The 25,081-nt window shown below is 41.5% G+C and overlaps 1 protein-coding gene across 3 annotated transcripts in view; it reads left to right on the plus strand.

The window, feature by feature from the left end:
- LOC101519324 (cytochrome P450 20A1) overlaps positions 1–25,081 on the plus strand; it is a 72,693-nt gene that overhangs the window by 40,237 nt on the left and 7,375 nt on the right. For 2 of the 3 annotated variants that reach the window (XM_004576926.3, XM_058664875.1), the window contains 5 exons: positions 1,977–2,144; positions 5,290–5,368; positions 8,503–8,618; positions 9,408–9,462; positions 13,848–13,968. In XM_004576926.3, the coding sequence (XP_004576983.2) occupies positions 1,977–2,144; positions 5,290–5,368; positions 8,503–8,618; positions 9,408–9,462; positions 13,848–13,968 (539 nt within the window). Of the gene's footprint in view, positions 1–1,383; positions 1,462–1,976; positions 2,145–5,289; positions 5,369–8,502; positions 8,619–9,407; positions 9,463–13,847; positions 13,969–25,081 lie in introns of those variants that run through there. The other variant, XM_058664874.1, reaches the window with a different exon arrangement.

The raw sequence follows: 25,081 nt of genomic DNA on the forward strand, positions 1-25,081 counted from the left end.
AGCTAGGAACTGGATCCAGACATGCTGATAAGGACACTGTTGTCTTAACTGATAAACACTTTATTCCAAACCACATGTTTTTTTACAAGGTTCATTTATTTTTGATTGGAAAGGCAGACCAGATTTAACTAGAGAAGGAGAACAGAGAGAAAGATGTTCCATCTGCTGTTTCACTCTCCAATGGCCCCCGGTAGCCAGAGCCAAGACGATCCAAAGTCTGGAGTCAGGAACCACCTGTAAGTCTCCCACATGAGTGCAGGGTCCCAAGGCTTTGGGTCATCCCTCCACCGCCTTCCCAGGCCACAAGCAGGACGTTTAATGAAAAGTGGAGCAGCCAGGACATAAACAGGTGCCTCATGGGATCTAGGGTACATATTAGGTGAAGCTAAAGTGAGGATCAGAGCAGTGACTCCAACCCAGGCTCTTGGGTGTAGGATGTGGGCCAGCAAAGCCAGACCGCAGATAAAGGGCACCTCTTATGCTTGATAATATATTTTCTTAAAGATTTATTCTATTTTTATTGGAAAGTCAGATATACAGAGAGAAGGAGAGACAGAGAGGAAGATCTTCCATCCGATGATTCACTCCCCAAGTGTCAGTCCGAAGCCAGGAGCCAGGAGACTTCTGGGTCTCCCACGTGGGTGCAGGGTCCCAAGGCTTTAGGCTGTTCTCTACTGCTTTCCCAGGCCACAAGCAGGGAGCTGGATGGGAAGTGGGAGTGCCGGAATTAGAACCCATATGGTATCCTGGTGCATGCAAGGCGAGGACTTTAGCTAATAGGCTATTGCACTGGGCCCGCCTGATAGTATTTTTTTAATAATATGAAAAAAGGGCCTGGCAGCGTGGCCTAGCAGCTGAAGTCCTCGCCTTGAACGCCCCGGGATCCCATATGGGCGCCGGTTCGTATCCCGGCAGTTGTGTTTCCCATCCATACTTTTGAATCCTTAAGACTTTCTTTTCCTTTTTCCAAAAGTAAATTTTATATTCCATATATTTTTCTTTAGGCATAAATCTGTGTGATGCCAAATTTTTTCATTTTGAATATAGCTTCTGTCAAATTCCAACTTTAAATCTTTATACTGTGAATAAAATTTCATGTCATTGATATGGAAAAGGAGCTTAATTTTGGATTCCTGTCCTAATTGGACACATTATGTGAATTCTTCCAAAAGTTCATATAAAATGAAATTAAAAACATTAATTTATTTTTATACAAAATGTTTTTTATAATATTTTTATGTAAAAGTTTTTTATTCTTTCTTTGTTGCAAAAAAGCTGTTTTTCCCCATAGCACCGATGTTTGTATTATGAAAAAGTAAATGTGGGTGGAAAAAACGTTTGCAGTAAAATAGACTCCTCCTGCTTTTATTCCCAGTTTTCCACAAGTACCTGTGATTTATTACTTTACAGAACCTTTGCCATGTTATGACACCATGAGATTATTATCCCGAATGCAGTAAGGTAGGAAGGGCCATGTGAAGTTTGGCTGCTGAGATCCCTGAGCTTTGGGCTAAGCAAATCATCTAAAGCTGTAGTGCATCTAGGACTCGTTATATTGAAATAAAACCATTTATTTTGACTCCAAAGTATGTGATCTTTTTATTCCATGATGGATATAATAAGTACTTGGCAAATGAAGGGGTTTTGAAACAAATGTAGTACATATACTAGCTTGTATGTTTAGTGATTTTTTTTTTTAAAACATCATGGACATTCTAAAATGAACCATTATTCTTCTTAACTAGATAATAAGATTTTGGTCTTATAGTTTTCACTAGGTTCAAGGTTTGTCTATTATAGTTTTTCATTGATTTCCTGTTTTTATTGGTGTGATGATGATTGTTTTCTGTTTTACAAATCAATCAGTTAATGGGTGGAGCCAACGTTTACAAGGTTGAACTGGCCTGTCTGCTGGATTTTTTAAAGATTTAGCAAGTATAAATGATAAATCATTGTGGTCTTTTGTTCTCTTTCAGCTTTCAGAAGAATTGTTAGGTAGATGGCTTTCCTACCCGGAGGGCCAGCATGTACCCCTTAGCCAGCATATGCTTGGTTTTGCTATGAAGTGTGTTACACAGTTAGTCATGGGAAGTACATTTGAAGATGAACAGGAAGTCATTCGCTTCCAAAAGAATCATGGCACAGTAAGTCTATGAGGGAAATTGTAAATTATTGTGTCTTCAAATTGTTGAATAACACAGAGTTTTGCCTCTAAAGTAGAAAGCTTAAGATTCTGTCATATAAAAATTTCTTATTTGGGGCTGACCTTGTGGTATAGCTGGCAAGTTACTGGCTGTGATGCCGGTATTGCATATGGGCACAGATTTGTGTCCTTGCTGCTCTGTTTCTGATACAGCTTCCTGCTAACAACCTGGGAAAATCAAAAGAACATGGCCTAATGTTTGGGTGCCTCTCAGCCATCTGGGAGACCTGGAAGAAGCTCCTGGTTCCTGGCCTTGCTTTGTCCTGTCCCAGTGCTTAAAGATCTTTTGTTTATAAATTTCTAAAAGAAAAAAAAATTACATTTTAATGGCATAGTTACAGCGAGAGGTCTTTATCTAGAGATTCACCACACAAATGGCCACATGGCTGGAGCTGGGTCAATCTAAAATTTCAGGAACCTGTATTTCTTCTGGGTCTCCTCGTAAGTGAGGGGCCCAAACATTTAGGCCATCCTCTACTGCTTTCACAGGTATATTAACAGAGAGCTAGATCAAAAGTGTAGCAGCTGGGATTGGAACTGGTGTCTGTAAGGGATTGCAGTGTTACAAGTGGTGGCCACAACACCAGTCCCCTTAATCAAACTTTGTTCACCTAGAAGGATTTGTCAACTTTTCTTTGTTTTTGTACTTTGATATCTTTGGAAAGCAGGACAGTTATTTTGTAGAGTATCCCTCAGTCTGGATGTGTCTGATATTTCATGAGTTTATTCAAAGTATATATTTTAGCAGCAGTTAGGTATTCTTAGTATTAGTAAAAGTTTTCAGACCATAAGCAGCACTTAGTATCCGTCCTCAAATGATCTTTCAGTGTCTGAAACACCGAAGGATTCCTCTGTCCAGTCATGTCACCAGAATAACTAATTTGTGAGTTCAAAGGTGATGGCAACTGTATCATGAATATTAACTGGCTGATGACAGTTGGGAAATGTCATCCGTTGTAAGATGCATGCTGATTTCACAAGTGTTAAAATGAGAAAAAATGTATACTGCACACTCGATTCAACTCAATAAAATATTCAATTCTAATTTTTGAACTGCCCAGCATCATTTCAGTTATTTCCCTCCAACATTATGTGTCCTTTCCCTGTGCTTTTATTAAAAAATTTAATTCATGGTGCTGGCTCTGTATTGTGGCAGGCTAATATTCTGCCCTGTGATGATGGCATCCCATAAGTCTAATTGTCAGTTCAATGTCCTGGCTGCTCCACTTCCGATCTAGCTCTCTGTTTATGGCTAGGGAAAACAGTGGAAGATGGCCCAAGTTTTTTGGACCTTGTACTTACATGAATGGAAGACTAGGAGGAAACTACTGGCTCCTGGCTTCAGATTGGTTCAGCTCTGGCCGTTGAGGCCATTTGGGGAGTGAACCAGTAGATAGAAGATAGCTCTTTCTCTTTCTCCTCTTTGTTTCACCTTTTCTCTCTGTAATTCTACATTTTCAAATCATTTTACCTTGTTTCTTTGTGAATTTTGCCTAGTACTTTAAGGGTTTTTTTTTTTTTTTTTTTTTTGGAAAGCCAGATATACAGAGGGAAAGATCTTGCTTTTGCTGGTTCACTCCCCAAGTGGCTGCAAAGGCCAGAGCTGTCGATTTGAAGCCAGGAGCCAAGAGCTTCTTCTGGGTTTCTCATGTGGGAGGTGCAGGGTCCCAAGAATTTGGGCCATGCTTGACTGCTTTCCCAGGCCACAAGCAGGGAACTGGATGTGAAGTGTAGCAGCTGGGATATGAACTGGCACCCACAGGGGACCCCAGTGGATACAAGGCGAGGATTTAACCACTAGGCTATCCACCAGACCCCCAGGATATTTCTAATATGAATATCTGGTCTATGTTTATATGGTATTTTGAACAGTGTAAGTTTTTACATGTAAGTGCCTTGAAATGTTTCTTAAGGTAGGAGTTGAATACTCTTAAGTATTGTTTTTCAGACATTTAGCCATTGATCAATACATGTTGTTTCCTTCAAGTTCTTTGAAAATGTTTGAATTACATTTAATGATTTGGGGGGGATTGGATTCTGACCCACTTTTACAGTAATGAAACCCTGATTTACTGCTTATCATCACCAAACCTTCAACCCATTTTAAAATATTTATCTATTTGAAATGCAAAGTGACAGAGAGGGAAAAGCAGAAGGAGAGATTTTTCCATCTGCTAGTTAATTCCCCAATGGCCTCAACAGTCATGACTGGGCGAGGCCAAACCCAAAATCAGAACCTCAGTCTGAGTCTCCTACACAGGGGACAGGGACCCTAGTACTCGGGCCAGCTTCTATTGCTTTCCCAGGGACATAATCAGGGAGCTGGATCAGAAGTGGACCAGCTAAGACTCAACAGTTCATATCTTACATGAAATGCAAATGTCTCAAGCAACTGCTTATCAAGTGTGGACTCCTAATTTTAAAATTTTTTTCTGCACCTTTGCCGTTGTTAATATCATAGACAAAATAAAATTGTATTTATTTAGCTACTTTTTTCATTATAATAAAGTGAGGATTAACTATTGTGTTGTTTTTCCTTTCTATTCCTATTCCATTAAAAAAGATTTATTTTTATTTGAAAAGCATGTTTATAGAAAGAGAGAGGGAGAGACAGTGTTTTCTATCTGCTGATCCACTCCCCACATGGTTGCAACATCCAAAGCTGGGCTGGTCCAAAGCTGAGAGCTCAGAGAATTTAGGTTTACTAAGTGAATGCAGGGGCTCAAGGACTTGGACCATCTTCCGCTGCTTTCCCAGGCACATCAGTAGATAGCTGAATCTGAAGTAGAACAACTGGAACTTGAACCCAGATGGAATGCCAGCACTTCAGGTGGACACGTAAACTACTACATCACTTTGCTCTCCCCTGTTCTTATTCCTTTTAAAGAGTAAATTTTCCAGTTAATAGAAATCATCAAAATATATTGCATTCTATGTATAAGTGAAAAACTGTATCCCACTTAAAAGGGAGGGCTTGATTTTCAGATTTGTTGCTGAAAAAGGAGTTCTTTTGTTTTTAGTTTACATTGTTCTATATTATTTAGAAAGTCTAGGTTCAGGATAATAGTATATTTTTCTACTTTCAGGTTTGGACTGAGATTGGAAAAGGCTTTCTAGATGGGTCGCTTGATAAAAATACAACTCGGAAAAAGCAATATGAAGATGGTAAGTTTGGCTGCTTCTCATTATTGGTAAAGACAAAAACATACCTGCCCCAGTGAATGGAGAGATGATAGGTCGCTTGTATTTTCTCCCTACAATGAATGTTTTTCTTTAACAAAAAAAGGGGGGGATATAAGTTAATTTTAAAATGCCTAGTATTAAATACAGAATGAGGGCATAAAAAGGACTCATCTACAGTATGGGATTTATGGAATATTTAAGGGTATAATCCTAAGAAAGCAGCTTGATAATTCATGTGAAGAGCCGTAAGTAAAGGATGAAATTATCTTAAGAGAAAAAAAGTTGATGAAGATTCTGTTTGTCGAATTATTTCTACAAGTAGAAAGTGGACTATTTTCAGCATTGTAGAAGCTCCTGAGGAATTAATGTGAAACTGATTAAATATTACAAGGATTTTTTTAAAAATGTAACAAGAATAAAAATTCTTGCCGTTACAACTGAGTAAAATTGTTTTCATAATTTGCATAACATTGATTTAACTTTATAAATGTACACAGGAAAATGGCAATTTTAGTTTAAGATAGCTTCTTCAGATGGTACTTTTCTGTCAGTGGGTGGTAATGCTTTAATACTTTCATTTTAAGCTGTTTAGGTTCCTTTCTTGGAAACAGTAATGGAAAATTAAAATACGTAGGCTACACTGGAATAATAAATTTACTTTTCCATTTATAATAGTGTTGCTTCACAAAATTCTCTGTCTTCATTCTTTCAACAAATACTCATTGAGACCTAAATGCTAGGCTATGTTCTATGCACAGGACAGAAAGAGTTTTGCTTTTATTAGCTTACTAATAAGCTAATAAAGTTACGCCTAACAGAAGTAAAAAAAGTTTAATCTACAAATTTCCTGCTATCTAGCTTTCATTACCTTTATGTTTTTGAGATTTTTTAAAGATTTATTTATTTTTATTGCAAAGTCATAAATGTAGAGAGGAGAGACAGAGGGGAAGATGATTCACTCCCCAAGTGACCGCTACAGCCCAAGCTGCGCCAATCCAAAGCCAGGAGCCAGGAGCTCTTCTGGGTGTCCCATGCAGGTGCAGTGTCCCAAGGCTTTGGGCCATGCTCTGTTGCTTTCCCAGACCACAAGCAGGGAGCTGGATGGGAAGTGGAGCTGCTGGGATTAGAACCAGCACCCATGTGGGATCCTGGCTCATGCAAGGTGAGGACTTCAGCTGCTAGGCCACAGCGCGAGGCCCTGTTTTTTGAAATTTTTGTATTTGAGAGGTGTCAGAGAGAGGGAAGAAGTGAGCTTTTGTCCACTGATTGGCTTCTCTGGTGCCAGAAAAGACCAAGGGTAAAGCCAGGAGCTGTGAACATCATCCAAAGCAGGTGGCAGGGACCCAGCTGCTTGAACTCTCAGAGTACCAATCAGCAGAAAGCTGGAATCAAGAGCAGGTGAAGACTTTGACCCTGACACTCTGGGCCGGAGGTATCCCAAGCAGTGTTGTTAGCACTTGGTTAAAGGCCTACCACTAGCTATACTGATTACAGAATTATTACAGTGAGCCAGAAAGATAAATTATGTTGTTTAGTTCAGGTAGGAAGGCAGCAGAACCAATCTATTCACATTAAAAAAAAAAAAAAGGGTAATTCTGTATTTTTAAGTTAAAAGCACCAACACTGGGCTACAGAATAAATGCAGTATATAAGAGAGGACAACACAAAGCCTTTAGGTCTGCATGGTTGGAAGATGATGTAATTAGGAAATAAGTGAAGGAGGAATGTTGGAAGGTCCAATTTTGGGGGAAAGGATCAAGAACTCAGCATGTTGGGTGCTTCAGATGTCCAAGTGAAAGTGTTTTGTTTCTAGGTACATGAGACTAGAGTTCAGAAAAGAGTTCTGAATAGAAATGTAAATGTCATAAATACCAGTAGACAAAGAGAAGTGATCCAGAAACTGAGCCCTGTCCTTGGACATTCCACTTTAAAGAAAATCAGCAGTTGAGGAAGTCTCAGTAAAAACTGTGAATGAGTGATCAGGTAGTAGAGGGGAAGGGGACCATGGGCTCCGAGGAGTCGATGAAAAAGTGTTGCTGATAAATAACTTCTCAACTTTGTTGATGATACAACAGGCCAAGTAAGGGGGCCCTGGGATGGATCTTTGGATGATTTTTAAAAAGATTTATTTATTTTTATTGGAAAGGCAAATTTACAGAGAGAAGGAGATACAGAGAGAAAGATATTCTTTCCGCTGGTCCACTCCCCATAAGGCTATAATGGCTGGAGCTGAGCCAATCTGAATCCAGGACCCAGGAACTTTTTCGGGGTCTCCCACATGGGAGGTGCAGGGTCCCAAGGCTTTAGGCCATGCTCTACTGCTTTCCCAGGCCGATAAGCAGGGAGCTGAATCAGAAGTGGAGCAACTAAAACCCAAACTGGCACCCATATCGGATTCTGGCACTTGAAGGTAGAGAATTAGCCGGTTGAACCGTCATGCACGCCTCTCTCTTGGAAAATTTTGTTGACCTGTGGATGTCAATTATGTATATCTTCTAGGTTTCATATGTTTTCTGGTTATTTCATAACTTCTGTTCTTCAATAAGTGATGTCTGATTTAGGAGAAAGAATACAGTTGTTGAAAAAAGGTGGATAATGTCAGCAAGAGGGTCATGTTTTTGAAGCTCCCTTTGATTTTTTAAAGATGTATTTATTTATTTGAAAGTCAGAGTTACAGAGAGAGGGGGAAATAGAAAGAGAGAGAGAGAGAGAAATAGATCGAGATCAAAGTCTTCTGGTTCATTCCCCAGTTGCCCACAACAGCTAGGGTTGGAATCTGGATGGAAGGAGGAGGAGCAGCCAGATCTCAAGCTGGGACCCATATAGCTATGCCACAGTGCTGGTCTGGTTCCAACTCTTGATCTGCATAGTGAGGTCTTAAGTATTTACTTTTTGAATTATTCCTAAATTGTACTTTCATGTTTTTTATAAGTCTGTTAAGCATACGAAAAAGAAGATGGAAAAGGAAATAGCTGAGTTAAAATATAAAGTAGCTTTCTTTATTGTTGTTTATTATTTTTGGAGGTTTTCTTCTGCATATAATTAACTGTGCTTTTCACTCTTGAAAAGCTCAGTCTCCACAAATGCTTGTGTTCTAATTTTTTGTCTTCTCTAAGCGTTTATGCAGCTGGAATGTACCTTAAAGAAAATCATAAAAGAGCGAAAAGGAAGGAACTTTAGTCAACATATTTTCATTGATTCCTTAGTACATGGGAACCTTAATGACCAACAGGTAATGTAACTATTAAATGTTTATCAAACAATCCTAATTAAATATGTATGGAATTTACTGTAATTTAAATGTTCTAAAATTGAATGAGTTTTCCTTTACTGTACCTTGTAAGTAATACAAGATAGTTTCTGGTTATTTAGCTGTTTGAAGCAGCTGTGTATTTTTGATATTTGGATGAACAAATCTTGAGCTGGAATTTTGTGATCCTAAAAATGGAGGACTTGTAAAAGCCCTTGCAGGCTAAGCCATTTCCCCTTGACCAACTTTGGCAGCTTGGCTTGTTCACAGGGTGAGTGCCTTATCACCAGCACTCACTCCCTGCCTTTGTGAGGTTATCAGGCAGTGAACAGGTATGGGCTCATTAGAGCCACACCCATTCACTCTAAGGATCTTTTGTCTGATTCCAGACATGCCAGTCCTTGAGGGCAGAACTGGTTTTCTGGGAAGGCATCGGTGCAGACACTGCACTGGGCTCTGAAACCAGTGACAGGCTCTTTTTCACTTTGTCAAGGTTTTGTTATCACATCAGGCCCTGCTGGAAAGCTATGACCCAGCCAGTTTGCCAGTGTTTGTCTTCAGCCATTAATATTAAACGTTTGTTGCACTCAAAAGGCAATGCAGTGAATAAGTTGAATTTTGCATTATGCTCATTTCTATTAAAAACATCAGAAGGAAGCTCTGCACTTTTTTTCTTGCATTGACCCTAATTTTATAGTCTAGATGATCTAGTGGAGCTTAATATAGGCCATCTTACATTGCACATTTTCTAAATTTACTTCTATTTCCTAGATTTTAGAAGATGGTATGATATTTTCATTGGCCGGGTGCATAGTAACTGCAAAATGTAAGTAATATGGATTTCATTTTCAGATAGATTAAAGCCATTCTGATATAAAGGAACACTCTCAGAATGACCTCTTTATAACTTGCTTTCTTTTTTTATTCTCATTTTAAAGGCTTGATTCATGCAGATACTTTTTTTTTAATCACCAGGTGCTCAATGCCACCTCTGAATCTTGCCATAAAGTTTTTGACACATTTTGTGGATCATGAATTCTAGTTAGTGCCTTTAGAAGGAGCTGCTATTGACACCTTTCCAGCTGGAGCAGTGAGCTTTTCCATTTCCTGCTGTTGCTTTTCACTGTGATTCGCAGCCAGTCTAATTGAGGTCTACCAACATAGGATATAGGCCACAAAAGTCGTAATTTAAAAGAACTCCTCTCTTGGTGGAATTGAAGGCGACTTTTATTTAAAATTCTAAAATGTGTGGTACATTTCTAAGTTTACTCACTGGTTTTTAGATTAGTGGAGAACCCTTCATTCCTACAGTATTTCTAAAAATTGCTTGTGTAGACATGAAAGATAAAAGTGCGTTAAGGAAAAATTAGGACATCATTTTAAAGTCTATAAAATTTATGTTCTCTGTTTCAGGGAATTCTCTTTAACATGATGAATACAGATGTGTACTAGAGATATTCTAATTTATAGGTTAAACAGGGTTTATGAAACTATGTATCAAAAATAGTATATTTGGGCCCGGCGGCGTGGCCTAGTGGCTAAAGTCCTCGCCTTGAAAGCCCCGGGATCCCATATGGGCGCCGGTTCTAATCCCGGCAGCTCCACTTCCCATCCAGCTCCCTGCTTGTGGCCTGGGAAAAGCACTTGAGCACGGCCCAATGCATTGGAACACTGCACCCGCGTGGGAGACCCGGAAGAGGTTCCAGGTTCCCGGCTTTGGATCGGCACGCATCGGCCCGTTGCGGCTCACTTGGGGAGTGAATCATCGGACGGAAGATCTTCCTCTCTGTCTCTCCTCCTCTCTGTATATCTGGCTGTAATAAAATGAATAAATCTTTAAAAAAAAATAGTATATTTGATCCTGTTTTTTTAAAAAAAGATTCATTTTTATGTGAAAGGCAGATTTACAGAGATAAGGAGAGAGAAACAGAAAGCTTGTCCATTCGTTGGTTCACTCCCCAAATGACCACTATGGAACTGAAGCAATATGAAGCCAGGAGCTTCTTCAGGTTTCTCAAGGACTTAAGCCATCCTCTACCACTTTCCTAGGCCATAAGCAGGCAGCTAGATCAGAAGTGGAGCAGACAGGACTGGAACTGGCACCCTATGAGATGTTGGCATCGCAGGTGGAAGATTAGCTAGCTATGCGACTGTGCTAGCCCCTATCTCTTTTTTTTTTAATATTTATTTGCTTTTATTTGGGTTTTTTAAAAAGATTTATTTATTTTTATCACAAAGTCAGATATACAGAGAGAAGGAGAGACAGAGAGGAAGATCTTCCATCTGATGATTCCTCCCTAAGTGACCGCAACAGCTGGTGCTGTGCCTATCCAAAGCCAGGATCCAGGAACTTCTTCCAGGTCTCCCACAAAGGTGCAGAGTCCCAAGGCTTTGGGCTTTCCTAGACTGCTTTTCCCAGGCCACAATCAGGGAGCTGGATGGGAAGTGGAGCTGCAGGGATTAGAACCGGCACCCGTATGGGATCCCAGGAGTGTTCAAGGCAAGGACTTTAGCTGCTAGGCCACTGCGCCGGGCCCTATTTGCTTTTATTTGAAAGGCAGTGTTCCAATAGAGTGAGGAGAGACAGAGATCTCTTCCATTCACTGGTTCACTTCCCAGGTGGCCACAGTGGCTGGAACTGGGCTAGTCTGAAGACAGAAGCAAGGAACTTCTGGATTTCCCACGTGTGTGTAGCAGCCCAAGTAGCTGGGCCATTCTCTACTGCCTTCCCAGGTGCATTAGTAGGAAGCTACATCAGAAATAGAGCAGCTGGGGCTTGAACCAGTGCCCATATAGGATGCCAGTGCCATAGGTGGAGGCCCAATGTGCCATGCCACTGCATGTCTTATATTTAATCCTTTTAAAATGTTTCATTTCTTTTAAAAATATGAATTTCAATAAATGCTGTATTTTTGCTGAAAGACCTTCAAAAACACCAAAAATTTGGCATTTCAACATTGGATTATTATTTTAACTTTATTTTCATGTTTTAGAAGGAATTTTAAGAGGAATGTTTCTTGGCCAGGAGATTATTCCCTAAGGTAATGTTCATATTTTTGAGTGGTAAGGTAGAGAACCTCAAAGTCCTCACTCTGTCATTCATGAGCCTGATGAACAAGACACCTGGATACCTTCATATTCTCTCCTTTTCTAAAATCAGGTTTTATCATTAGATAGCCTCCAAGGTGTCTTTCAACTATGAAATTATGTCTGATTCAGTATTTTAAAAATGTTAAATGGCTCGAAGTCACTGTTTTAAGCTAATTCCAGTCATACTTTTTAGTATAATTCTACAAAAAAAAAATCAATGTTTAGGCTTATAAGCTTATACAGTTATGATTTCAAGTGGTAATTTGTCAGTAGGGCATACAGGTGAGGACTGTATGCAGATGCTGGTGGGAAATCTCTCAGTTGTGTAGTACTACATACTGTAAAATAGTGTTATGTGTCCATATTGTGTATAACACACGTTTTCATGCTTTTTGTGAAATAAAAATTTTGTAGTTCATTCAAAAGCCACAATAAAGAAACCTGTGTAGGGCAAAGTTAGGGACACTTACCCATGCTTTTTTGTGAACTCAGAATGTGAGGAAATTACCAAAATAATTGAATACCAGGTAACTATACAGTTTCGAGATAATACTCTGCATCTTAGGTGGATCTGGCAAATATTTTTTGTAAATTAACTTTGAGGCAAATTTAAATCAGTCTTAGTTCAAAAACAGATAATTGGTAGTTACAAGTAGCATATTATAGTAAGCGTATTTAAAAAATCTGTTACAGAAAAAAAAAGGTATAGTTAACTGCAGTGTCTGTTCAGGCATATTTTTTTGCGTCACTGTATATCCAGATGGCTCCATTCTCTGAATGGTTATAATTCCAGTGAATTCCTAAAGGAAACTGTTTCTTCTGTTTCATGTTCTTTGTGTAGTTTTTCATATTTTTATTTCCTCACTGAGTAGAACCAGGCAAATAAAGCAGAATAATCCATGAACAAGTGGTATTCTAATTGTGTTGTTCATTAGATAACTGGATGCTTTCAGTGTGCTTGCCTGTATCTTGTCCCAAATCGAGTGACTCCAAACCTGGATGTGAGACTGTGGCATCAGCCAACTCCCAGGTGTTCCCGATCCAGTCCATTTATCATTAAAACTAAAAAAAAGTAGAATATTGATTTCTGGTTAAATCTTTTCTAGTTTGACTTGTATTAATCATTTAATTAGAACTCCTGAGTGAACTGTAAATCAGTTTTTTTAAAACAAGAATGAGTGAATTAGATAATTCATCACAAACATTAACAGGGAACATCCCCTCCTGGTTAAGGAACTTATTACTGTTTTATCTAAGGTGATGTGCATTAAATGACTTTAGGTACTTGCTAGTTGTAAGAAGGAAGCACCCAGGACCCAAGTTGTGGCACAGTGAATGAAGTCATCTCCAGGGGTGTCTGCATCCCCTCTCAGAGGGTGGATTCTAGTTCCAGCTATTCACACTTCCAATCTAACTCACTGCTGACGCACATGAAAGACAGTGTACCATCAAGGCCTAAATACTGAGGTACCTGCCTGCTATTGGGAGACCTAGATAGAGTTCTTGGCTCCTAGCTTGAGCTTGGTCCAGCCCTGGCTAAGGCAGACATTTATGGGTGAAGCAAGTGGTGGGAGATCTCTCTCTGTCTCTGTCTTTCTTTTGTTCCCCCTCACTGTCTTTGTGCATTTCAGATAGATAGATAAATAAATAAACAAATAAATAAATAAATCTTTTAAACGTTCTCTAGATTGTACTCTCCTTTTGATAATATTCTATGAAGATTCATGTTTATTCAATGAAATATGAATCTTGTAAGGAATTTTAATTTCTTATTTTTATTGTTTTGCATGTGTAGCATGATGTATCTTCTGTAATTCAAGGTGGAGAATATCCATGGACTACATAAGATGAGTGAAATAATTTGTTCTTGCTATGCCAAGGCAGCTGCAGGTGGAACTTGGAATTGAATAAGTCTTTAGCAGGCTTATTGTTAAGCTGATAATTTTTGTACAGCCCATGATTGATGTTATAAATACCCTAATAGCGCTTGGCAGAAAAAAAGGTTCCCACCCTTCCCTGCATCAAAATTTAAAAATGAAAACCCATTTTTTTTCTTATTTTGTACTCTGACTGGCTATGTGTTAGCTGTTTTCATTGTTACTATTGTAATTTTTCACTTAGTATGTACCTGGGCAATCTGTTTTTTGTCTACCTCTGAAGAAGTTCAAAATAAACTATATGAAGAAATAGACCAAGTTTTTGGGAAAGGACCTGTTACTCCAGAAAAAATTGAACATCTCAGGTAAGAATATTCTAAAAGGAAGAGGAGATCATTGAAAGGTAAATTTGAACTGACTTATCTAATTTAAAGCTAATGTTATTATCTAAAGAAGTAACAGGTTTTTTAAAAGATAGGACTTAAAATGTTTATATAGATTTTAATAAATAACTTTATATCAGTATATATAAATGCAGGCTTAGTGATTAAGATGCCATATAAGAGGTCTTGGGTTCCCTGCTAGCTCTTGACTTCTACATCTGTATGGGAGACCTGTGCTGTATTCTGGGCTCTTCGCTTTCTCCCTAACCCAGCCTTAGCCATTTGTGGGCATGGAGGAGAGAATCAGAGGGTAAACATGTGTTTCTCTCTGTCTCTCTCCTTTCCAAATAAATAGATAAATAAATATTTTAAATTGCCCTATATGTAATAATATCAAAAGTATCAAGCAAGTAAAACACTCCTACCCTCTTGGGAATTCAACATACTATAGTTATATTGGTAAACCAGATGATGTAATCATTTGATGTTAAACATTCACTTGCCTTATAATTCAGAAATTACATTTCTAAATAGTTATACAGGAGAAATGAACATGTCCAGAGAGAAATTCAGTGGACAAATGTTCACAATAGTATTTTCAAAACAGACACAAAGTGGAAATAATTCAAATGTTCACCCACTGATACATAGATAAGTTGTTGTATAACCATACCATGAAATACTGCTAAGTAATGAAAAGGAATCCAGTATCAGTACATACAGCATATTACACAGATAGAGCTCATTACACTAAGTAAAAGTAATAAAACACAAAAACTGCTCATTTGAAATTCTCGAAAAAAGTAAAGTGGTTACTGAAAGCAGTCACTGGTTGTCTAGTACTATGATGAGGAAAAGATCCAATGCAGAGGGCATGCATAAATGTTTTAGAGGGAGGAAAACTATTCTCTGTCTTGCTTGCAGCTGCGGTTACCTGATTGTTTGCAATTTTAGGTTGAACATCTGAGATCTGGAACTCTTATCCCCATTTCTTTCATAGGCAGCTAGGCAAAGAGAGCTCTCATCTGCTAGTTTGTTTTCCAAATGCCCGCAGTGGCTAAGGCTGGCCCAGATGGGTGTCAGGAGTCAGGAGCTCAATCCAAGTCCCCATGAAGATGACAGAGGCTTAGCTATCTGAGCTGTCATCTGCTGCATCCAGGGTATGCATTAGAAGAAAGCTGAAATTAGGACTCAGTCAGCCCCAAGCACTGGAATGTTGGCATTCCAACCAGCACTTTAAGCTCTTGGTCAAATGCCCAGCCCTTTGAAACTGAGTGCTGACCATGATGTTACAAGTCAGAAATTCCACTTTGGGTCGCTTGTGATGAGATACAGTCAGAATGCAGCCACATGATACACAGTTTATGCAGTGTCCACAAGGGGAAAAGGACTTTGCAGCCCACCTGAACTGTGGTGTATGTTTTCTGAGCATACCCAGATAGCATGCTCTCTCCCCAATAAACAGGCCAACAAAGCATAATATAACAGCCGGACTGTCAGTGGAAGATTTCCCATGATGCCCCCACAGGGCCAAGACCTAGATATGTTACTGGGTTTTTGTCTTTATTCTCTGTGAGATAAAGATACTGTTGAATATATCCCCTTGAATAGAAGTGATAGGAAAAAGGGAAAGTGCTTATGTTTATCTGCTGTATAAAAAAATCAAGCAAGATGTTGGAGAAATTGATAGTGATATAAGTGTGAAACATCTTGTAGAAGAATGTAGTTTTTATAAATTAAAACATTTTAAAGAATATGGTGTTACAACAACTACTGCATGCAGTGGCATTTAGGTACACTTGGAGTGTCAGCTTCCTGTCTTGGAGTACCTGGAATCACATATTGCTTTCACTTCTGATACAGCTTTGCTGCCAGTGCATACCTTGAGATTACAGAAGATGATGGCTCAAGTAGCTGGGTTCTTTCCACGCACATGGGAGACCTAGGTGGACTTCTGGCTTTGGCCTGGTCCAGGCTTGGCTAATGTGGCCATTTAGGAAGTAAACCTCCAGATAGAAAATTCTGTCTCTCTCTCTTACTAACTCTTGCTCTTTCTCTCTCTTGTTCTGTCACTTTGCTTTCCACATAAATACAAATAAACTAAGAAAAGAATGGCCACTGCGGGTGATCATTAGAAGGAAAAACTGTTGAAGTTCTGTGCTGCTGAATGTGATAAACAGAAGTTCGTGAAAAACAGGAAGAGCTCATATGAAGCTGAATGTTGTGTATGGAAACACTGGATCTGTCAGTTTTGCAGTGAACTCATACCACTTGGTATGACAGGCAGAGATGGGCAGAGATCTGTCATTGTGAACTGAACCTGGAAGAGAACTGTGAATATTCACTAGACGACCAGAGAAAAGGAAAGACAGCATTTTAAAAACATTGTTAATAACGTGTCTGCTGATTATGAAGCAATAGAGATGTTCATTAATGAGTTTGCTAAGGTCAGGGGTAGGCATGTGGCACAATTAAGATTCTGCTTGGGTCACCCGCATCCACATTGAAGTTCCTGGATTCAAATCCAGGTTCCTGATATCGTACAACTGCGGAGGTAGCAAGTGGCAGGTCAAGTAGTTGAGTTCCTGCTACTCCCATGGGAGACTTGAGTTGAGTTCTAGGTCCTGACTTTGACCTGGCCCAGCTCTGGCTGTGTGGACATTCAAGGAGTGACCCATCAGGTGAGAGATCTCAGTCTTCCTTCCTTTGAAATAAACACTAATTTTTTTGAAGTGATGTTGCTTTGGCGTTATTGCCTAGGAGGATACTGGCTATGGCCTATGAGGCAGCTCCTTTAGGAATTGAGGATGGAATGGACAGGGATTCTTACTGTGGCTCAGTGGGTTAAGCTACTGCTTATTATTCCAGCATCTTAGATCACAGAGTGCTGGTTTGAGTCCTGGCTATTCCTTTTCTAATCCAGCTTCCAGCTAAGACAGCATAAAATGGCCTAAGTGCTTGGGCCCTTGCCAGCCTTACAGAAACAGATAGAGTTTCTGTCTCAACTTCAGCCTGACCCAGATTTGACTGTTGTTGCCGTTTGAGGAATGAATCAGTAGATGGAAGATGATTCTGTCTCTCCCTCTCTCTGTAACTGCTTTTTAAATAAGTAAATAAATCTTTTAAAAAAAAGAAAAAGAAAAAAGAAGAATGAAAAAGAATAGCTGTATTGGGATGTACTAATGCAATTGGGATGTACTAAATATAGACTTGCTGTGGTAGACAAAATTAATTTCTTATCAGTTCATTATTCTGTGTAAAAATACATATCACCAGGGACCTCATTTCTGATTGATTTTGCAAATATTGTACACCAGTGGCTTGTGTTGTCTGCAGAGAAGCTAAGTCAGATAATAATGGAAAAGTCTTATCATTCCTTTACAACTGTTCTGCTTATTTCCCATATGAAATTCTCATCAAAGATGTTTATGCCACATAATTCCTCAAATGTGTCTTTATTAGTTCAGCAATGTGACCAGAGTAAATACAAAAACACTTTCCTGAATTGTATGCCAGTAGTAACATTCTAACAGAGCCATAGGTATGGACATTTTTTGCACTTTATTTTTTAATTAATTAATTTGACAGAAAAAAGAAAAACTGCCATCTGCTGACTTACTCCCCAAATGATGACAACCGCTAGGACAGGCAGGTGCTAAAACCAAGAGCTGGGCATGCAATCCATATTTCCCCGTGGTTGGTAGCAACCGGTGCACATCTACTGCCGCCCAGGTTTTCTGAAGGAATTTGGCAGAAAGGATACCATATAGGCAGTTGCCAAGACATGTAACGCAATATATAGTCATCTGGCACAGTAGTACATTAATGATAAATAAGGTGGTGGCTTTAAAAGATTCCATATGTCCAGTGTAAAAAAAAAAGATGTTTGACTTAGTTGCATATGCAGAGGATGTACCTTCAGAGTCAGCAGAAAGTGGGGAAGAGTGAATGCTGAAGTTTTCAACGTTGGTAATGAGGCTCCAGTTGTTCATTCATTGAATGGTGGTGAAATACCTGAAATGGTTCTGAATCAGGATGATGGTGATAATAGTGGTGATGAAAATGATGTTAATACTGCAGGAAAACTACCTGTGGAATTGGTGGAAATGTGTGTGAGGTTTCTTGATACTCTAAAGCCATACATATTCAGAACAAGAAATCATGAGAGTTTATAAAAGCCAGGAGAGGCTTCTAAGATTAAAAACACTGTTAATGACTTTGGGAGACACATTTTTTAAGGGTTTATTTCTTTTCATTGGAAAGCAGATTAACAGAGAAGGAGGGACAGAAAGATCTTCTATCCATTGGTTCACACCCAACCCTGGAGGAAACATTTTTAAAAGTCAGCCAGCACAAGTCTGCTTATCACTAGAGGATCTGCTTCTTGGCTTCCTCAGCCACTTCTGATGTTTCTTCTTACCTAAGAAATATAGATACACACAATGAGCAGTAACCTTTCAGTCAATACATGGCATCTTAGGTAGAGATGGATGTCGGCCTTTGTTCTTTGTCGCTGTGGTTTCATAGTGGATGCAGATATTCTGGCGATTTTAATGTTCTGGTTACATATCCTAAAAACAATAATTTTTCCCTATCTTAATGGTATGTCATATTTTTACTGTTAGATAGTTTTACTTGTTAATTAGCGTAAGCACTAGCAGGAATCCAGAACCAGTATTGGAGCTGGGAATTGAACCCCCGTGAGCTGAATCTATCTAAACGTCAAGGTTAAGCACTGTGTAACTGGGAGACCTGAGTAGCCCTGAATCTTTTTCCTCTTGGGTCCATCTTCCTGATTGCTGCTGGAGCTCATGGCTATACCTGCCATCAGCGAGAATGCTTAACAATACAGATATCTGGAGGGCTGGTGTTGTGGTGCAACAGGTGAAGCCACTGTTTGCGTTGCCAACATCCCACCTAATAGGGTGCTACTCCACTTCTAATCCAACTTCTTGTTAATGCACCCTAAGAGGAAGCGTGATGGCCCGAGTTCTAGAGCTCCAGCAACTCTTATGGAGACCTAGATGGAATCCCTGGCTGCTGGCTTCAGCCTGGGTCAGTCCTGGCTGTTGCAGCCACCTCGGAGGAGCGAACTGGCGGATGGAAGACCTGTCTCTTGTTGTCTGTCTCCTTCTGTATCACTTCAAACAAACAAACAATGTAGATATATGTAGGACCAATCCCAAACCAATTGTTTCACAATTTCTGGGCATCAATTTTGCATAAGCGTCTTGGATGATTCTTGATGTGTATCCAAGTTAAGAATTGGAGGAAGGGGTTGGAAGAGGGGAATGATTTTTTTTTTTTTTTTTTTTTTTTTTTACATGTGGAGAGTCCTACCTGGTCAACTGGCTCTTAAATTTAAAATTCTTCTGTGTTCTTTAAATGAAGTTTTAGACTCCCTCTGTAACTTACTAAATCCTATAACATTTCAGGGGGAAATATTTATACAATTTGAAGAGAAACCAGAGTATCCCTATAACATCTTAACGACTAAGCCTAATGGCGCTGGCATTTTAGCATAGTGGATTAAGACACCACTTGCAACACTAGCATCCCGTATGGGCACTGGTTAGAGTCCCAACTTATTCATTTTCATTCAACTCCCTACTAATGCTCCTGGGAAAACAGCAGAAAATCACCCAAGTGCTTGGGTGGGGAGATGCAGAAGAAGCTCCTGTCTTCTGGCTTCGTCCTGGCCCAGAGCCAGCTGCTGCTGCCCTTTGGAGAGTGAATCAGTGGATGGACGATTCTCTCTTAACTCTGCTCTTAAGGAAAAAAAAAAAAAGAATTTAACATAGGACCACTCTCATTTTCTCATTACTGTATCTTTTCATGCCCTTCAATTCAGCTCTGGTCTTTTGTGTTTCTTTTTGGAAGACACACTTTAAAAAGTATATTTTATATATGTATATATATATATATATATAATGTATATTTTTTATTTGATCTTTACATAGTTGATTAGGGCTCAAAGGGTCAAGGGCTACAGGAAAGTGGGTAAGACCATTGTTTCCACATTCTTTTTTTCCTTCCTCTGTCTGGGGGGAGGGGAAAGACAAAGGGAAAGACCACACCCAGCCTCCCAACCATCCCAGGGTCCTCAGTGTGGGGCATGCTCCAAGGGCACTGCTCAAGTAGTTTCGATTGTTCAGCTGTTCTGAATTGCTGCCAGTCTCGCCATTCCAAGCATGATAAAATCTTCAGAATCCACTGGCTGACATAGTCCACCTTAGTGTCTTCACTTGCCCAGTTTTTTACTACCAACCCTTGGCTGGGGTAGTTGATCAATTTGTTCTGTCCTCTGTAGTGGTACCAGGTGTCCTATGCAGGCTCCACTGTACTACCATATTCTCCATGTGCACCTGGATGCGCTGTCCATTGCTCTGTCGGAACCACTGAGGTGGCTCAGGTTTGACATATGGACTCCACGGTCAGACCATGGAACCTTCAATTCATGGTTGGGGTTCTGAGTCCGGCAGTTTGACTGGGGGGATTCCTAAAGAAATTTTGTCTGAAGTGATCCCAGACCAGATTCTTAGGTGTTCTTGCCAGTACAGGGCCCGGCACAGTCCGTCGCCCCTATCATATGCTGATGGTTGTCGTTGCTGGGTCAGTTCTGACTCCAGCCCCGTCTTCTACACAAACCAGTGGGTGTTAGAGCCCACCCCAATCCTGCCCACCACACACTTGGCCACCTAAACCAGTGAGAGATATAGCCTAGTTGGGGTGATCCCAGTAACCCTCACCAGCCCTGCCTGCTGCCTTGGTTTTCCATGCTTGTCAGTATGTTTCGCAGACTGGTCCATTTTGTCCCACATCCCATTCAGCTCTCATAAATGTCAGTGGGCATTGAAGCCTAGTTCAACATAATCAGCCCCACTATCCAGCCCACACACACCTGCCGACAGGTGCCACTGTCTGTCTAGCCATGCCTGCCCCAGTCCTGGTTCTTATGCTCACCAGAGTGGCAACCCAGGAGGGAGGTGCCCATTGTTTTCCCACTGGGCTCCATCCCACTCCCAGATTATGTACTCTCCAGGTGGTTCTGCAGTTTGGCTTGACAGAATTAGCCACCCCTGTGCCAGCATCTGCCAGCTAATGCTGCAGCAGAGCCCAACCAACCCACACCACTCTGACTTATACTTGCATCAGTAGGAAAGTCAACCCAGCCTGGCTTTTCCCTGGTGCAGCTCACATGAGGCCAAAGTTGTTGTAGCTCTGCCTGGTCTTGTCTGCCCCCTTCCCAACTCATGCTTTCCAGTGGGAGTGGTGATCCAGCAGGTGAGCCCCATGCCACCCCCTACCAGCTTCACCCCCTCCCCCTGGGTTTTGCGTGTGTTGGTTGGGTGCTGTGGCCCGCTGGCATGGCCTGCTTCACTTCAGCTTTTGCCAGTGGGTGCTGTAGCCTGGTCTGGCCCAGCCCACCCCCCAATTCCAGCTCAGGTTGGTGGAAGCCTATCCAGCCTATTCCAGCTCATGTTGGTGGCAGCCTATCCCAGCCCAGCTGGCACCCAGTCACAGTCCTCGTGCGTACCAGTGTGTTGTGACTGAATCCGACCTGACCCACACTCCATTCTGGTGCTCAGATTCGCCAGTGGGTGATGTGAACTGGCCCTGCCTGGTTCACTCCCGACCTGCGCCATATGTATGCCAGTGAGTACCCTTCCCTGGCATGGTCTGGGCAGCCCCTTATCGTGGTTCTTGTTCTCACCTGCATGGACTGTGTCCTGCCAGAGGAATTTCCCAGGCTTCTCCATCAGAACCTCTCCCAATTCCAGATCTCACGCATACTGTTGTGTCCATGGGCCAGCCCTACTCAGTCCACCTCCTGACCTAGCAGGAACAATGACCTTTCCTGACTGGGTTTCAACCCAGGCTGGTTATAATTGTTGGGTATTACAGCCCAGTCTAGACTGGTCCACGCAGACACAGCTCACACGGCTCAGCAGGGGCAAAAACCAAGCCTAGCCTGTGCTACACCTACCCTGGTCCTCACACGCACCAGTGGGTGCTGGGGTCTAACCCAGTCTGGTGCACTCAGCCCCAGTCCACATTTGTGCCAAGGTACACTGCAGCCCTGTCCAGACCAGAATGCGGCTTCCTTTCCAGCCCCATTCTTACTAGTGGGAGCCACAACCCAGATAGGGTGTCCCGTTATCTCCTCAACCAAGTCTGTTCCCAGCTATAGATCTTGCACGTGGCAATGGTTGCTCTGACCAGCTTGGCATATCCCGTCATCTGTCTTGGCCTTTGCCTTAGATGCTACAGCCTGGCTTGACTCAGCCTACCCCAAGTCCCACCACTTGCTGGCGGGTGCTGGAACCTGGCCCTGCTCTGTATGCTCACATCCCTGGCTCATGCAAACCAACAGATGTGATACCGTAGCTGAGCTTGACCTGTGCTTCAACCTGGTTTCTGCTCTTTCCAGTAAGGTAAGGTAAGGTTGACTTGGCCCTACCTGGTCTGCCCCCCACCAAAACCAACCCACAAATTAGCCAACAGTTGGAGTTAACCTGCTCAGGCTGCCCAACATCCAGACCCGGAACACCAGCTCACCAGCGGGAGCTGTGATCCGATAGGGAAGTTTCCCAGGTTCCCCCACTTGGTCCACTCCCTGACCCAGATCTCACATGCTGCAACAGGTGCTAGGTCCTGGCCCAACCTAGCCTGCCACTCCATTTTGCCCTTTGTCTGAGCTGCAGGATGTTGTGGCCCCGTCTGCCTCACACCCTGTTTTAGGATGCACGTGTGGGTGCTGCAGCCTTGACCTACTCAGCCTATCACCACCCCAACTCTTAAGCTAATGAGTGGGACTTGTGCTTCCACAGGGTTGGGCCTTGTTATCCCCTGCAGAATCTACCCCCGGACCTGGTTCTCTTGCGTGCTGTTTAGTGTTATGACCCTGCCTACTGTGACCCATCCCCTGTTCTGTCACTCAGTCAAGTACTGGGATCTAGCGTGCCAGACAGGCTCCCAGTCATAGCTCTCGTGTGGGCTGGCATGTGGCAGTCAGCAGTGTTCTATGCTAACAGACCATCTCAGGACTCCCATGTGGGGTGGAGAAACAGTCTGACCCAAACAAATCTTACCCTCCCCTCCAGACCACCAGGTCTTAGTCCCCACACTTGCCTGCAAGTTGAGTGACCCTGTTGCTGGGAGTCACACAGGATTCATTCTTCACTTACACACATTGACCTTATCCGTGGAAGTCCCTAGGCAGCAATTACATACTCCCAAAAGCCTATAGCTCACTGTGGGGCGGCCAGCAGGCAGAGCCTGGCACCACTTGGCACACTAACAGTCCAAAGCCCAGGACTCACTCACCACGTGGCAGCGGTGCCCATGTCCAGAGTCCCAAGCATTGTGTCCGACCGGGCTCAGGTACCCCAAGAGCCCCCATGCTGCTGAGGGGTCCCTTCACCCAAGCCCCGCGGCTGAACCTACACACTTTTTCTCTTACTTTCTGGCTTTTACACAGACTATTCTTGTTTTAGATTCTCTTTTCATCTCTCCTGTAGCTAATTCCAAGGTCTTTTTTTTTTTTTTTTTTTTTTTAGGATTCAGGCTAAATGTGTGTTTCTCTGCAAAAGCCTTTTCTCTAGATTGGCTTTTCCTGCCATTTGTTCCTGTACACCTGACATTGCTTTATCATGATACTTAGTGTACTTGTTTAATTGTTCATATTTTATGTACTTTGTGCTCTCCCTCCCTCTGCCAACTAGATTCTGGATTCCTTATTTCAGAATATTTCTGGACCATAAGGTTGTAAAAGCAAACCAATAGTTTAAGGATGTTTGAAAAATTCAATGGTTATGAATATAGGGCTCTGGAGTCTGGTGAGATAACCTGGCAGCTAAAGTCCTTGCTTGCATGCACCAAGATCCCATATCCTGGCAGTCCCTCCTCCCATCCAGCTCCCTGCTTGTGGCCTGGGAAAGCAGTTGAGGACGGCCCAAGGTCTTGGGACCCTGCACCTGCGTGGGAGACCTGGAAGAGGTTCCAGGTTCCTGGCTTCAGATTGGCGCAGCACTGGCTGTTGCAGCTCACTTGGGGAGTGAATAATCAGACGGAAGATCTTCCTCTCTGTCTCTCCTCTCTGTATATCTGACTTTGTAATAAAAATAAATAAATCTTTAAAAAAAATATTAAGTACATATCACAATGAGAGTAAAAACAGAAAAGTACAGTAATTCTGCCATGAGATACTTGACTTAAATGCTTTATGTTTAGGACTTCATTTAATACTTACCAAAAAACTCAAGGACATTATTAATTTTACAGATTAAAGCTAAAGGCAATTGTTTAAGATCACACTGCAGGAAAGTGATATAGGACTCAAACTCATGCTGGTTTTACTTCAGAGTCCTACATTCTTTTTTTTTTTTAAGATTTGTTTTATTTTTATTGGAAAGTCAGATATACAGAGAGGAGGAGAGACAGAGAGGAAGATCTTCCATTTGTTGATTAACTTCCCAATTGGCTGCAATGACCAGAGTTGCGCCAATCTGAAAACAGGAGCCTAGAGCCTCTTCTCTGGGTCTCCCACGCAGGTGCAGGTCCCAAGGTCTTGGGCTGTCCTCGACTGCTTTCCCAGGATCTCCCACGCAGGTGCAGGTCCCAAGGTCTTGGGCTGTCCTCGACTGCTTTCCCAGGCCACAAGCAGGAAGCTGGATGGGAAGTGGAGCTGCTGGGATTAGAACCGGCGCCCATGTGGGATCCCGGCGCATTCAAGGTGAGGACTTTAGCTGCTAGGCCACGCTGCCGGGCCCTGTACTTAATATTTTTTACATATATTGTCAGTTACACTTCAGAAAGTTGATACTCATTTATCCTTCCCCTAACTGCATATGTGAGTATCAGCTTTTGTTAGTAATGTCTGTTGTCTAAATTCATTTTTTGTTATGTTTGCCAATCTGGCAAGTAAAAATACAAAGGTTTAGTTAGCAGATTTTAAATTATTAAGGTAGATCTTGATTTCACATCTTGCCATTTATGTTTCTATGAGTGTGTGAACTGCCTTTTTTCCTCCCTCATACATTTATTTGTTTTTTTAGAGTTAGAGAGAGGGTTATCTTTCATCTACTAGTCCACT

This window comes from Ochotona princeps, chromosome 5 (genome assembly GCF_030435755.1).
Source record: "Ochotona princeps isolate mOchPri1 chromosome 5, mOchPri1.hap1, whole genome shotgun sequence".
Lineage (NCBI taxonomy): Eukaryota > Metazoa > Chordata > Mammalia > Lagomorpha > Ochotonidae > Ochotona > Ochotona princeps.